We start from the raw sequence: 15829 nt of genomic DNA on the forward strand, positions 1-15829 counted from the left end.
GCCTGATATTTATAGGTGTATTCTTCATCGCATGTTGACACAGGCGTAGGACCCATTTGTAGGGAACTAATGAAGGGTAAAGATTAAATTGACCTGTATATACTTGCAATTTCAGAATGTCAAAAAATGCAGTTACATCAATCTTAACAGCATACGCCTATTTTGCAAAAACATTTGTTTTGTTGCTTGTTATTTGTTTACATGTGACTTGCTATGTCTCGGGTAGGATTTTCAAAGTTGGCAGAAATTAGATGTCCAATGGCCTTCAGTGGTCCCTGTGGAAAAAAGTTATTTGAAAAACGAATTCCAATTGAAGGTGTGAGTTCATTCCACCTGACTTTATATATCCAGTGGAGACTGACAAATTAGGTTCCAAATTTGTGAATTTACAACCTCCAAACCAACTGAGGAAGCACAGCCTTGGGAGCCCACCTATTCTAGCTACTGATATAGTCAATATGAAGATCAGATTAACAGGAGGGCAACTCAGATCATGAACTTTATCCAAGATCAGTTTATAAAATACAGAATGACAAACCATCAAGGATATGCAGAAATTTTCTGCTAGATATTATATGCAGGATTGAACACAATACATAGCTAATGACTACAAGTTCGCAGACATGGTGTCTTCAGCCTTTAGAATCTTTTGGAATAGAAATAGAATATCCAAGACACAAAAAACAAAACAAAATTAAATAATAAACTTATTTTCATGAAGACATTAAGCAACTCAAATTCTTAGGCAGGTATTCCCAAAATTACTGTGGTGACTTACTACCACTATTGATACCAGCAGCAGCAATGAAAGTTTGTGGATCACTATATAGGATGCATATACCACTGTTTGGAAATCCTGAGCAAATATTTCCTTACATAGACTTCAAGTGCAAGCTTTTAAATTCATAAGAAACTATAGAACTGAATTACTGAATTTAAATTATTAGGAACTTGGCAGTTCCACTCTTAAAAGTTTTGTCAGACTATCTTGCCCTTGAGTTCCTAGAAATGTAATTACTGAACAATTTTCATTCCTGCTTATGTTATATGCCCAATGCTTCACAAGATCAAGCAAAAACCTTCCAAATGAATGCAAACAATTTCCCATGGCCATTTCCAGAACTAAACTGTTAATTACATGAATAAACAGTGTTTTTCTTACAGATAGTATTAAATTCCAATAAAATTGCAGCCAGTTGTTTACCCATTTTGGGGGCTTACAAAATTTGATTTTCTCTCACTAAATGTCTTCTTCTCATGCAAAAATATCTTCCCTAACTCCTACCAATATAAACATCCCTAACTAAATATCAAAAAGTATCACAAAGGCCTATCCATATTATTAATATATTTGGACTAAGTGTTATTTGCATATGCAGGCAGAGAGCCTGCAGAAACTGGACTCAAAAAAATGAGATGTGTAAATTTATACAGACTTTGGCCTTAATATAAAATGTACCTGACAAATTCTTGTTAGTTCAAAGATTACATCTAAGTGTGAACTTAATCTCCAAATCATATAATGTTTCTATATTCTATACAAAAGTAAAAACAATTTTGTACTTCATTTTGGAAAGGACCGGAATCTATTTTTAAGCAAGAAAAAGCTACTCATGTTACAGTGCATAAATTTTCAAAAGTTACAGAAAAGACATAAATTTTAGCTAAGGTTGTATGATTTTCTACAAAACTGTGTAGAAAACTAGGAAATAAGAAGAAAACTCTGATACTCTGAAGCTGCTGTAAACACCTGAATCAAAAAAAACCAGAGAGGAGCAAAAGTAATGTAGGGATTTTATCTCTTTTTCAGGCTTTGCAGTTTCATCTGTAATCTGTGTTTTTGTGAAATTTCTGAAATTTTGGCATTTACTTCTTTAAATTAAGGAGAAAACAAGGTAATGAGGTCTTTTCAATTGGGCCTGGCTTTGACCACTGATTCATAGTGAGCTTACACATACTGACTGCCTCCTGTATTTTCTATTTCTATACAGCGTCTGAAGTCTGTAAGAGTCCTATTAAAAAAAAACCAACTTGTTACCCTTTCAATTATGCTTCCATGTCTAAATAACTTATAAACAGATTAATAAATGAGTAATAGATGTTATAAGCATATTACTCGCACAAACAGTCTATGTTATTGTGGCTTACATTTTGGATTGTAAGTACACCAGTAGAAGAGACTACATAGGTCTATAGCAACTATTGACTTCTTGTAGGTTGTAAATTTTATAGCTACTAATAAATTCATTATTAAATAACTTTTGAAGTATTTAAAAGTATAAACAAAAATCACTTAGTCATTTGCAGAGGGTTGTCTTTTAAAAGAAAGCAGAAAGCAAGCTATTACATTTATTAATTTCCTGCCATGTTTTGAGCCACCGGTTCTGAAGGCTGAAATCTTATATTAAATAATCACACAATGGATATAGTGAGGGTAGTGTAAAGATATTTATGAATGCTTTATCAATGGCCTAGAGATGCATATTTAAAATGAGAAATCTGTTTCGTTTACCTATTCCTTCCCTTGTAACCTAAACTGAGACTACAAAAATTAGCTGACAAAGAACATATTTGAGGAGAAAACATGAACAATTTAAAATCCTCCTCTATCCTCAGAGGAGCTCATAAACTCAGACTTAATGTTCCTTTGAGGAACATAAGCCCGTTCACATTTTACCCTGGAATGCATCTGTCACTAACATTTCCCATCAGAGCAGTTTCTGGGCTTTTTATTCATTTAGGGAATCACCTTTTGATCTTCTAAATCCATAGTAGGGTTAAAGTACTGTGTGGCCCAGTTCAGAAAAACATTTTTTTACTAACTTCAGAATAATTCAGTGCGATGTCCACAATGATTTTTGGGCCCTGGCCTGCAGGCAGAGCTCATTGACACGATTTTTCTTTGCATTAACCTTCAAGTTTAAGTATTTCCCCAAAGCCCAAGCATTATAAAGCACAACACCTTTTTATTCTGTCTTCCCACTTACCTTGAGGAAAAGTATATGTTTAAAATCTGGTTGAAACATAACTATGTTTTAATGAATAAATACTAAAGTGTCAGTTTAATTGGTTTCCACAAGTGGATTGCTCTGTGTCAGGAGATTATTGGTATTTGCATGCAGGGATTAACATTTCCTAACATCAGCAGAAAACACTGCCTTCCATGTCATGATTGTGCTGAACGGATTTGCACATCATTGAACAGGTATATGCACTATGTGCACTTCAGCAGGCACAAACAAGGTAGATCTGCCCATAGATTTGGACTCTGCTGGCATTCATCTGTAGACACTAGGTAACTGAGCCGAAAGATAAGTGTCCTTGCTACTATGGTGCAAAGCAAAGCTAACAATCTATCTCTCAACTAAAGATATTTACTGGTGTTATGAAGAATGTTAGTTTACGTGTAGCGTATTTGGAATACCTTGTGAAGTTTAATTCCTCTTGCCAAGCATGGATCAGATAGCACAAAGGAAATTTTTGTTATATCTCCAATATCACCAAGAGTAAGCTGTTAAAAATAAAGAAGAAAAAAATAAGTATACATTTTAAGTAACAATTCAGATGACATACCTTAAGACCAAGTAAAAAGATGAATAAAATAGGTAAAAAATACTAGTCAAGGACATTAGTGTTAGGGTGAGGAGGTTCCATTAAGATTTAAAGTTAATATGGACTCAAATTTGTACCATTATTTAAGTTTATTTTTAACTATGAGAACTAGTCACAGAGCCTAGGCCAACATGCGAAAAACAAGGAATTGCGTGACTGACTCTGTGTTTCCAAGACAAATTCATACTACTGTTCTTTTCATCTCCTCTTCATCACATGTTTATTCTCAAACCTGAACTGAAATTTTGAACTCAAGGTGATTTTTAGCCTTGGATATTGGTTCTGTTCTCAGCTATTCTACTGCTCAAAAGAAAGGAAGGCTGGTTTCCACAAGTCATTTACAGTGCTGCTTGTAGCTTTTCATCCTGCAGCAGTTAAGTGATGCCTCTTTTTTTTTTTTTTTTTTCCTTTTTGAAAAAGATAATTAATGACTATTTTTTTCATGTTATAAATAAAAACCTTTTGAAAGGGGTGACCCAGGTTCACACATCTTCCAGAAGCTGCCATTAACTTTATGTGCAAACTACAGAATTGATATCCCAGGCCCAAGCTCATAGGAGAGAGACACAGCTTCCAAGTAGTGAAAACAAATTATTTGAGGTTTGAGAAGTACAATGTAAAGGAAGTATGGAATAGTTTCATTATTTATTGCCTTACTGGGAAGGCTTGTTAGCCTTACTTCAAAGTCAATGAGGCTTTGTATGTTAAAGTTGGCATTTGCTCAAGAGAATTTTCATGAATGATATGTATTAGCCCTCATGTGAGAAGTTCTCTAAGTTCTGTTTATTTAAGACATAGAGGTATAAACATTAACTCTGGCAAACAAGAAAATAACTCCATACATCTTCACATACATTGGCTACAACTGAAACTACTCACTGAGACTTGTGTGAAATAAAAAAGAAACCCACCAAAAATGGATTATCATTCAGATTCTGAACTTTCTGTGAAGATGATTTCCCTTTTTGTCCAAATACAACAACTTGAATATCTGGAACATCTTCTGGTATTTGTGTACAGTGCACCCATGTTTGCCAACGTCCTCTGCTTTTAGTATCAATGTTTTTTGGGGGAAGAGATGTCACTGGTGTTTCTGCATTGAAAACAAACATTTATTCAGAGCCTGTGGTAAGTTATAAAGCAGTATAAGCCAAAAGATAGAAAATTACATTGCCTGGTAGTGCTGGATCTAGCACAGGCAAGTCAATCAACAAAGCCATAAAACCCCCATTACTCATTTTATCCCTGTGGCAGTGTTAGAAACCCAGACCAGTTGCTTCATGATTCCATGTCACACTTGTGCAGGGACCATGTCTATCTTCTCTATATTGTTTCAAGGACAGGATAAGTGCTGCCAGGGGAGACTCTTTCAATGTTGCTGGTTTTGTCTTCTCCATCCCAAGCATAATTTTCTCCTTCTTGTTTACAGAAGGCATAATTCACCTTGGTCAGGGCCCCTGCCCCTCACCATTGGGGTACACATGCTCTGTTCTGCCTGTATTGTGAAGTAGTCTTGTGCTGGCTCTGTTCTGCTCTGCCCCAGAGTAGTGATTCACATAAATGAAAGACATTTCTCCTGGTATTACCTTTGAGTGGGATTACCACTTCTACAAAATCTTTCTTGGAGTGTTTATTGATCCAGTCATTGTGAACAAAAACATGTGCAGAAAAAGGGTAGAAGGCTTCTTTTATAACAACTTTTTCCAAGAACCAGTCGTCTGATTGAAAATAAACAGAATACTATTAATTTATACCTTCTAAGCAACAAAATGTTCTGCATATGCAGTCAGAAGTTTCTATCTTTAGAAAATCACACAATGTTTTCTTTCAATGAACTTCTCAAGGAAATAAGATTTCGGAAAATATATTGGCTGTGTAAATATGTGTTTATGTCTGTTCGCCTACACTTCAAAACATTCAACTTTCTACAGATCTTGTCAAATTAAACATAGTTGCAAATTTGATTTAATGATCTGTTAGTGTTGCAAAGGACAGAAAGGCTTCTGCATGAGATCTCTGGACACAAGAAGTCCCCAATAGGAAATGATATCCATGTCCTAAAGGAAAAAGAATCAGGATTTCTACCATGTTATCCATCAGAAAATCCACTCAGCACACATCTTTCTTTCTGGTGAGGTTCTATGCTATCTAATAAGGCACAATCTTCAGCTGAAGATTTTTTCTTGATTGAGACCATTTTGTAGATTCTCTGGAAACAAAGCATTTGAACAATTAAACTTCAGAGTCTTTGTATACTTGATTATACTCCAAGTATTGGTGAAGTCACTGAAAGTTTGATCATTCATTTAAATGTTACTATTTAGGAAATATATGGTAAATAGTCTGCAAAACAGCCTTTCTGAGTTTAACCTACACAGTCATCTTATAGTCTTGGGTTTGTTTTGGTTTGTTGGTTTTTTTTTGTTTGTTTGTTTGTTTGTTTTTTTTTTGTTTTTTGGTGTTTTTTTTTTTATAAAGACAAAAGAACAAAAGACTCAGCTCTTGAACAATCTTGTCTCTGTTGTCAACATTACTGCAGAAGTAGGATATCTGTAGAATCTCTCTTCTGTTGCCTCTAAAAAACACTAGGCCAAAATTGTAGCCAAAGCATTGAAGAAAAAATAAATTCATTATGCTCCTTGCTGTTGCTATTTTCAAGAAGTAAGCAATTTTCTTTAATTCCAACAGCTGCTGTGGAATCAGAAGGAGGAAAACAAAAAATATTGCAGGAAGAAGTGGTCTTTTTAGCTGCCACTTGACCTCACATACGCAGAATCCCTTAAAAAGTAATATATTTCTCATGGTTTAGAAAAAAAAAATCTATGAGACTAGAACAACTTTTCTTCCATGTTCCACTTCTCAATCTGATGAACTGATTTTCTGTTCTTATCTTTACCTACAAGCATTTAGTCCTGAAAAAAAAATCTTTTAAAATGAAAATGTCCATCATTCAAAAATTGAGAGAAAATAAAAGTCAAAAATTGCAAAAGCATGATGCCATATTGCTTCCTGAAAGCTTTGTTCCACTTACTCATAAATATATAGTCACGCTTATAGATAAATGTTTCACATATAATTCTACCAGTTCATATTTTCACAACATCTCCTAGGAATCCTTTGCACATTTTAGTAAAACCAAGCTGCACACTTGACATTTATAGTCCAACAGAAATAATGAACATCAGAAAATTGAGAGTTATTTCAGATTTTCTGGAACTTAAGGAAAAAAAAAAAAACCACTTGTGATTTTTGATATTAAATTTAAGACATTTCTGAAGTTCTAGGGTCTCCTAAATTTGATAATCTACATGGTTATTCCCATACATTAGTGGAAAAAAATGCTGACCTTTTTTTAGACTCTTAAATCCAACCAGAACTTGATTCAACCTGCCAAGGTATACTGCTTTGATTTTGAAAACATCCACCTGCAATATGAAAATAATTTAAATGATATTTTAGTTAAACTTAATATGTATCTGCTTTTGAATATTTATCAGTTTAGTCCTGTGTGTCTGGTCATTGTTTTGTATCTCAGTGGAAGCAAATTTATCTTATGTCTTTCCATTGTCTTTGTGTTCATAATTAAACATTACATGCTATAACTGCTATTTCCTGATCCAGATAATATTGTGAATTATGAATTTCCAAATGCTGCTGTATTTAATAGGAATTCATTTTGCAAACATCAGATACACACACTAGCAATAAAGTGTTCATTTATAATACTTTCATTGACTGAAATAACCAAATCGTATAATTTACTACTTGTGTTGAAACTTACTTTGATATAGAACCTAAGCTAACTGACACTGATGAGCAATAGTTGTTTAAAAATTCTGAAAATCTGGAGCAATTTCATTTTCACTAAAATTCACAGCTGATATAGTGGGAATTAGGCATGTAAATAGGAATGAAGTGAATAGCATCTGGGAAGGTTTCAACCACTATGTTATTGGGATAAGGATTTTTCACTCAAACCATCTCTATAATAGGTTAAATTTTCCACATACAACAGACTTGCATGATGACTAGACCTCATGGAATCTTTTCTTTTTTCCTTACTGTAATTCTTCATACTGTATTCACCTTATTGGTATATGCATGTTTTTAATCTTCTTCGTGCAGTCATCTTTCTTCATAATCAATGGGAAAGCTCACGTAAGTGTGTGCATGGAAACTGGGGACATAAATTGTTTAATGTGTGCTTGGTGGCTTTTTTGAACAGAGTCTGAAGAAAAGAGGTTTGGAAAAATACTATCCATGAGTGGATTCATCTACTCTTTTGGGAAACAAGCTGCAGAACATAATCTCCATGAGTAAGTCTGTTTTCTTTATTCTTGTGACTCATCCTGTTGTAGACAGAAGCAGTTGTCTTGGAAAGGTTGGGTTGAAAACTCAGTTTGAAGACAAAAGTTTGGGACCAATTTGGGGGTTTGAAAACAAACAATAAAAATGTTGTATTGTTCCCATAGTTACTGCCAAGTACAATGACACACAAAAATTCATGCTACCTGTGAAAACCATATTGATCACAAGACTCATTTAGAAAAAAAGAGCAAAGACTAAGAACAGAGAATTAGCCATTTGAGAGCAAGTTGAAGTAAACAATACTGTGAGAGGATGAATACCCAAACAGTTGCTACTTGAAATATTTTCTGTAAGAAGAAGATTAGGGTGCTACAGGCCAGGATATAGAAAAGCCTTTTAGAGTTTCAGACAAAGGATTTATCCTCTTGAGCAGGCTCATTCAAAAACTGACACAGAATCTGGATTACACAGAAAAAATCCTTGTGAATTTGCAAATGAGTTCTATTTCCACTGGAGTAAGTATTCACAGAAGTAAATTGTATTGTTCACATATTTTTCTATATAAGTTTTATTCTTAGAGAAAATTTAACATACATTCTTACAAAATAAAGAATTTAAAAGAATCTCAGGACAGTTCAGCTTTTTGAAATAAATAGGCATCAGTCCCTCTTTCAGCCTGTTCTGTTGCCTTATCCATTGCAGCAAGCACTCTTGCTGTTCAGATTTCTCTAAAGCATTACCTTTAAGATATGCTAGATATAACTATTATGTATATCACCAAAAAGATTAATCTATAAAATTTCCCACATTACTCCGTAAAGCCAGATGAGCCCTACTATCTTGTCATTATTATTTTCAGATTTATTTTGTGAAGTCTGAGCTAGCAGTTTGATCAGGTCTTGATGAACATGACATTGGGTATGCATATTCTCTTCCACAATGGAGAAAGAAAATACAAGAATATAGAGGACATAATGACTAACAAAGGTGTAGCTCAGTTTTTATACAAAAAATCATTGTGTCTTCTAGAATATTTAGAACTGAAAAGAAAAGCAGATAAAATAAGCAGAGGCATGTTTAAAGAATAAATGAAGCATATTGTAAACAGATTTCTCTAGATTTCTACATCAGAGAACAAACTAATCTGGGTTGGCTGGCAGCAATGAAATACTTCCTCCTGCCCTCCTCAGAAAAGGATTCCTATGTACTTTGCCATGATTTTATGATTCTTTTAAAACAAAAATAAGAAAATATTCCCAACCTAAACTCAGAGCAAACAGTAGGGACTGGTATAGTATCAGCTAGACATTTCTTTTAGAACTGAAATACATATTTCCTTTTGATCTGAAGTTTGTTTTAGTTACTTTGTTCTTATGCCAAAAAAACACTCCAGGAATCGCTCTTCTAGGAAAAGCCCTTTAAGCCTCAAAAAGCAAGAATATGTTTACCGTGTTTAAAAGCAATAAGTGGGTGGAAGAATCGGGAACATGAAAAAATAAAACTTTGCTTGGAACACTGACTTTAGTGTTCAGAAAAGCTAATAAGAAAGGGTCATGGTCTAAAGTAAGTACAAAGGCAGGATATCCTACAGAAATGTTATCAATTCTATCAGTCGTATCTTAATAAAACAGTGAAACCTCCCTAGCCTTAAAAGTATGGAATATTAAAACAGAACTTCTAGAGCATATTTAGTCCAATTCCATATTAATTCATCAACTTAAGTGTTTCACTGTTGTGCAATGCTGATGATGCGTAAAAGAAGCATGCTACCTATAGAGACAATCACCTCTTAGGTACACAAGAAAATTATCTATATGGAATACAAAACTTTAGTATTTTTGATACTCTGTTCATGAAAGGTTTTATGTAAACATATGTTTTAACAAAAAGACACTCAAAGATTTAGTTACATTTTTCCTTAATGTTTTACCTGCCCTCTAGGGAAAGTGATCAGGCCGTTTCTTGAGTTAAGCCATCGTTTCCCTGAGTCACTCTTTTCTCCTTGTATACAAAGATAGGCTTCACCAGTGGCATCTGCTTTCTTCAGGTCTCCTGTGTGCAAATGGATTGTGTACTCCACAACTTCAGAAAAAATAAGCACAGAAAAACAAAAAGTCAGAAGGAGAAAATGCTCCCTGTCTTCTTGCCCAACATCTGCATTGTGTACCTATCCCTGGTAGAAACCATTGCAGATTTAATCTCAATCCCATACTGTGCCACAGGACAGGGAGCACAGGTCTCTTCAATCCTGGTGACATACATAAGCAAAACATTCCTACTGGATAACTCCCTGTTTGGCAATGCACAGAATACAGATTTGTTCTGCTCTGACACCAGTCCCAGAAAATGAGTACTACTGGTTGCTGCTTAGGGCACAGGATCTCCTATGTACTGCCCACTTCTCCTAAAGTAGGGAATCTTTTCTAAGAAATGCCTCATGTTTACATGCTTTTTGGAAAGTGATGATTTCTAAGACTATTTACTCATATTCCTTTCCTTTCCTTTCCTTTCCTTTCCTTTCCTTTCCTTTCCTTTCCTTTCCTTTCCTTTCCTTTCCTCTCCTTTCCTCTCCTTTCCTCTCCTTTCCTCTCCTTTCCTCTCCTTTCCTCTCCTTTCCTCTCCTTTCCTCTCCTTTCCTCTCCTTTCCTTTCCTTTCCTTTCCTTTCCTTTCCTTTCCTTTCCTTTCCTTTCCTTTCCTTTCCTTTCCTTTCCTTTCCTTTCCTTCTATCATTTTCTCCTTCAAATAATATGGGAGCTTACACTTGTAAAGTGGCTTAGAAGAATGCTGGGACCTGATTGTCTTAAGCTTTAAATTCATGTAATTATCTCTCAATAAATGAACACATCAGGACTATTAAGCTTTCTCACTAGTCAGATCATAATACTATTACAGTATTCTCGAGTTAAAACATGTTAATGTGAAACAGAAATAATGAATTAAAAATTCTTTCAACATCAGCTTTTACACATAAAGGGAAAAACCTTCTCACATTTTGTATCAGTCTCCAAAAAACATTCCATGTACTGTATCATAACCCACAAATGATCAGCTAAGTGACACCTGAGTTTAACAGAAAGCATTAATTATTATCTAAACTGTGGTCATAGTACAGAGATTAGAAGAGAAATCTATGGCCACTATGTGGAGTTTCTGTTTCCTTACCTGTTTTTGACACTATACATAGAAGGGTGATGCAGATGAGACCAGATTGCAGTAATTCTGAATAAACTTCATGGAAAACTGATACATTCATTTTTTACATGACCTATTTTAGCCCCTGAGTTTATAATGGAAATAAGGAATGAAGAAACACTTGAACAGAAGCAGGTCACAATCTCAATATCCATGGTTACTTGCATCATTTTAACAAGAAGGAGCCCAGGAATAAAAGAAAGTGTTTTGAAGGCTTGGGTTTTCTTCACCCTAGTGTCATAAGTTTGCTCTTAGTCAGATTAAAATAATAAATCTGTTTTCATTTGTATAATGCTGGTGCTGTCACTTTAGGAATCTAACTTTGGTAGCTATAATAACCATATTCTCCTTATGTGTTCAGCAGGTAAAAGCAGGTTCTGTAGAAAACATCCGTGATGGGTTCCCATATATTCCAGGGATACACACAAATAGTTAAGAGTCTAAACTTAGATGGTCTGAATGTTCCTCTATTTCCAACAACAAGCACTATTACTTCGGTCTAAGAAAAAAAAAAACTATAATGTTGTGGCAACACAGGCTTGTAAAACACATCTTTTTAATAGTTTTCAGAAGGAGGAAAACATGTTTACCACTGTGAAATGCCAAGTCACATTTGAGATGTGGGTCATAAGCAATGCACGTGTACTAAGAATATTTTTAAGAATGAATATATGATCCTGAAACCTTTTTTTGTCACAACCTTCAAGGCTGATTTTTTTTTTTTTTTTTTTAAGGACTGAGCACCCTAAAACCCAACACTTTACAAGTACTGAGCTATCTTGGACTACTCCAAATTATTCAGCCCCAACTCCCACAACCTTCCTCACTGGCACAGCAAAGCACAGATAGGTAACATCTAGACTATGGGACAGTTATATGCCGGAAAAAGTCCTCCACCCTCACTCTGCCACTTGTCCCTGCCTCCCTGCCTAGGACCTGGCTGGCTGTACAACATATGCTTTCTCCAGTCCCTAACATTCTGTGATTCTGTGATTCTGTGAAACATGAGTGTGCAAAGGAAAATGGTACTTTAGGCAAACATGAAACCAAGGAGCAAATAAGAAGCACTTTCAGTCTCACAATCAACAATGCAAGCCAGAGAGCACTGAAATACACATTATTTAAGACTGAAATACATATTTCAGTCTAAAATACATCACAGGGTACACAAATATCTGAATATAGATCCTGTAAACATCTGATATTTTCAGTACAATTTGGTTCTTGAATCAAATTTATTCCAAGATAGAGATATCCATATTTAGCCAAACTGTAAAACCTTTTAAAAAAAACATAATTATGAGAAATTTCTGGTAGGTTTGAAGATGATTGTTAGAACCTAGAAGCTAGAGCTGTCATTTATTTTCATGCGTAGGTGACAGGAAAACAAGGAGAAAAAAAAAGAGTCATTCTGAGGATATTTATTTTTAAGCCTTTCTTACAGCTCTTTTCACAAGCTGGTGCTATTCATATTGAGTGTTATAATCAAAAGGCCTGATTTTAAATATTGTGACATCTTATATAGCTATTTCTTTATATGTTTAAAATAAAAAGGTCACATCACGTCACTGGAATAAGGGTTCTAAAGTGTATGTTTGCATACCAATTGAAAAATTAATATCTGAAAGGATTCATTAAATAATAAGGGCTATATCAGTCTGCTAATAAAGGCATGCTTATTGCAATAAACTTCTGAAATGTCTTAGTTTCTCTTCATCTTCTACTATGTGGGGGCGTCATCTGACAAAATTTGTTTTCTGAAAAGTAACTTTATTTCTCTACACTCTATTTACTCAGGGACTTCTCCAGGACTCTTTTTTTTTTTTTTTTAATAACTTAAACCATGAGCTGTAATTGACAGCATCACTTATGTTTGATGATAAGAAGTAAACCAAGAGATTTCCTTGACTGGTGCCACAATGTATCTCCTCCCTTTCTTCCAGGCAGTTAAATATACCCTGCCAAGTGAAAGGTAACATAGCTGCATTAAAGGCAGTGTAGCAACACAGACTTGCTATTCCTGAAGATCCAGGCAGTTGAAAGTACCTGATCTGTCCATGTGACTCTTTGGCATTTAGCTAATGGCATTTTCGCTTTTAGAGGTGTTAGGATATGAAGGTAAGACTCTGTGTTATTCATCTAGTGTTGCTTTGCTTGTGTACCTTGGTCACATTAGCAGATTCATTGAAGTCAAAAGGTTACTTGTGTGAATAAGATTGGAAGAGTTTGGTCCACAGATCTTATTGCTCACTTACAGTGCATTGGAAATCACAGTGCTCACAATCATCTTTTCTGCTTTGGTCCAGAATCATTAATATTCTTAATCAAGAACTTAGCTTTAATCATGCAAGTAGTTTTCAAATGAGATGTAAACTGAAATTTAGAAACATATCTAATGTTTTTGCTGAGCCAGTATTTTAACAGAATCTGCTGAATCTATTGATGCATAATTTAAATCTCACTGTTTAAACTCACAACAAATAATTCCCATTAATTTTCAAAGGTTTTGGATGAGGGAAAGGACTTCCACTATATAAATGAAATAAAAATATACAAAGTGACCCCTATGAAGGAGGGCATAACATAAAAGATTCTGAGAAATTGGGTAAAAGTTCTTAGGGTGAGTTTGGAACCATTCTCCCTGTCAGCTAACAAACATACCCCATCAACAAAGATCTACTAAAAAGACATTCTGTTCAACCTTGCAATTCTTTGTCTGTTCCCAGTCCTAATTATAAAATTCTGTTTCAGATGTAAGCCAACATAGTGCAAAACTGAAAATTATATTGAATTAAAGACGAGACAGAAGGTGTTTCTTTGAATTTTCTTTCTTGTTCTTGTTGACTTTACTATGTACCACGTATTCAAGTATCATTTATTGTGATAATTCAGTAACATTTGCCCACAGAACTCTCAATAGCCTTTCAAGGGTGAACAGTTCAAATGATACAATCACATTCTTTCTGAATGTCATAGTTAAACCTTTTAAACCACTGTGATTTTAGCTTTGCAGTGAAATCAGGCAATGCAGGTAATTTTTCCAAGAGAGGGGAAAACAATGAGGAAAGCTGTGGGGGAAGAAGTGAACTATCAACTCCAGTTCTCCTGTTGGAGCTCTTTCTCTTCCTGTTGTCCTCTGTAGCTCATCAGGTTCTCCACAGAAATATGAGATGATAGGGATGAGAATGCAGATAGGGCAGAGTAGGGTGCTACATTTCAGAGGTGTGGGATGTATCTGATAGAGAATTTTTTTCCATATACTTCCACAAAAATTCTACTCTACAAAATAGTAAAATAAATAGAAAAAGGAAATATGGGGAATGAGTATTCCTGAGGTTATTGTCACAATTCCCCATGGAATAAGTTTTGTTTATAAATGAGAGTTAGGCAACTGAGAATCAAAAGTGAGTACACAGGGATAGTTTTTAAATGTTCATTTGGTTCAATGGCAAAAATATGTGAAAACTAAATTTCATGCATAATCCTGCTAATTTATCACATAAGAAGTCTCCTAAAATTAAAACAACCCTTTCTGTGAAAATAAAGGTTAGGACAAGATCCTTAGTTTACATAGCCACACATCTCATATAGTCAAGACAGTGGAGCAAATCAGTTTATGCCAGTTGAATATCTGATCTTATTAATCTGGTCAAAAGTAAAGGGTTTGTCTAACCTACACAACAGAGTATAGTAGAAAGATGCCTGAATGAGCAGGAATTTGAGTCAGTAAAATGAAGCAGAATAGCACATTTCCGTCACCAGCTTCATGCCTGAGCCATCCTGATCTGGTTCATGCTAGTTTGATGCCATGCTTGGGCTGATAAGCCTAATAAGTCAAAAGACTGCATTAGCTGAAGCATCTCTAACTGCTTTCATTTGGAAAATAATATGAGACTTATCATTTACTCTAATGGAAAAGGAATTATTTGATAAATAGGAGCTTCTGGACTGAATTGTACCTGGAAGACTTAAGTATCATATAGTGAGCAACTGCTTCTCCGTGCTCAAACACATTGTATCCAGGGAGTTACCTATAGCCTGAACTATAGGTATATATTTCTACAGATAGAAGAAAAAGCAATTTCAGAGATTCACATTTGAATTTTGCTTATTTTTTGTTCTGTTGCTTGTTTTTAATTATTAATTGCCTTGTCTAGGGATAACAATGATATAATGCAAAATTGTTCTTTTGTCTTTATTTGAATTTATTCTATCAGGACATTCATTAAAGACATCTACATAAATAGATGTCTGTTTCAAAGCAATAATGAGAGCAAACACATAAAAATGATCTTTTTTCCTCTGGTAATCAAACTGGAATACATGGAAATGACTGACTGACAGGAATTTTACTCTGAATTGTCATTGGGGTTGCAAAGAACAAAACTGATACTAACACTTTGAGGTGTAGATCACTGGAACTCCACAAAATGGTTTGTAAGGAACTTCCTAGGTTTTAGTTCTTTGGAATAATTTTTGAGGTAGAGTATATACATATCTTTTTCTTACAAATTTTCCAAGAAAAACACTTTAACTTTCTAACATACCTCAAAACTGTATTGCTTTACAATTCAGCATAATGCTGTCTGACAGTATCTCCATTTGTTTCTTAGCATAATTGAGGAGTGTATTCTAGTTTGTTTGTTGGTTTGTTTCAATTTCTGGAGTTTCTGTAAGTAGTTAAGCAGTTAGCAATTTTGAATTCTGAAAATAATT

General features: G+C 34.6%; 1 protein-coding gene across 1 annotated transcript in view; it reads right to left on the reverse strand.

Annotated features, from left to right (window-relative positions):
- RP1 (RP1 axonemal microtubule associated) overlaps window positions 1–15829 on the reverse strand; it is a gene marked incomplete at both ends in the record, with an annotated part of 176037 nt that overhangs the window by 46490 nt on the left and 113718 nt on the right. The window contains 5 exons of the mRNA XM_080364131.1: window positions 3425–3511; window positions 4524–4705; window positions 5199–5330; window positions 6959–7037; window positions 9851–10002. Of these exons, the coding sequence (XP_080220257.1) occupies window positions 3425–3511; window positions 4524–4705; window positions 5199–5330; window positions 6959–7037; window positions 9851–10002 (632 nt within the window). The remainder of the gene's footprint in view (window positions 1–3424; window positions 3512–4523; window positions 4706–5198; window positions 5331–6958; window positions 7038–9850; window positions 10003–15829) is intronic.

The sequence above is a fragment of the Nesoenas mayeri genome (assembly GCF_963082525.1).
Source record: "Nesoenas mayeri genome assembly, chromosome: 2".
Classification (NCBI taxonomy): Eukaryota; Metazoa; Chordata; class Aves; order Columbiformes; family Columbidae; genus Nesoenas; species Nesoenas mayeri.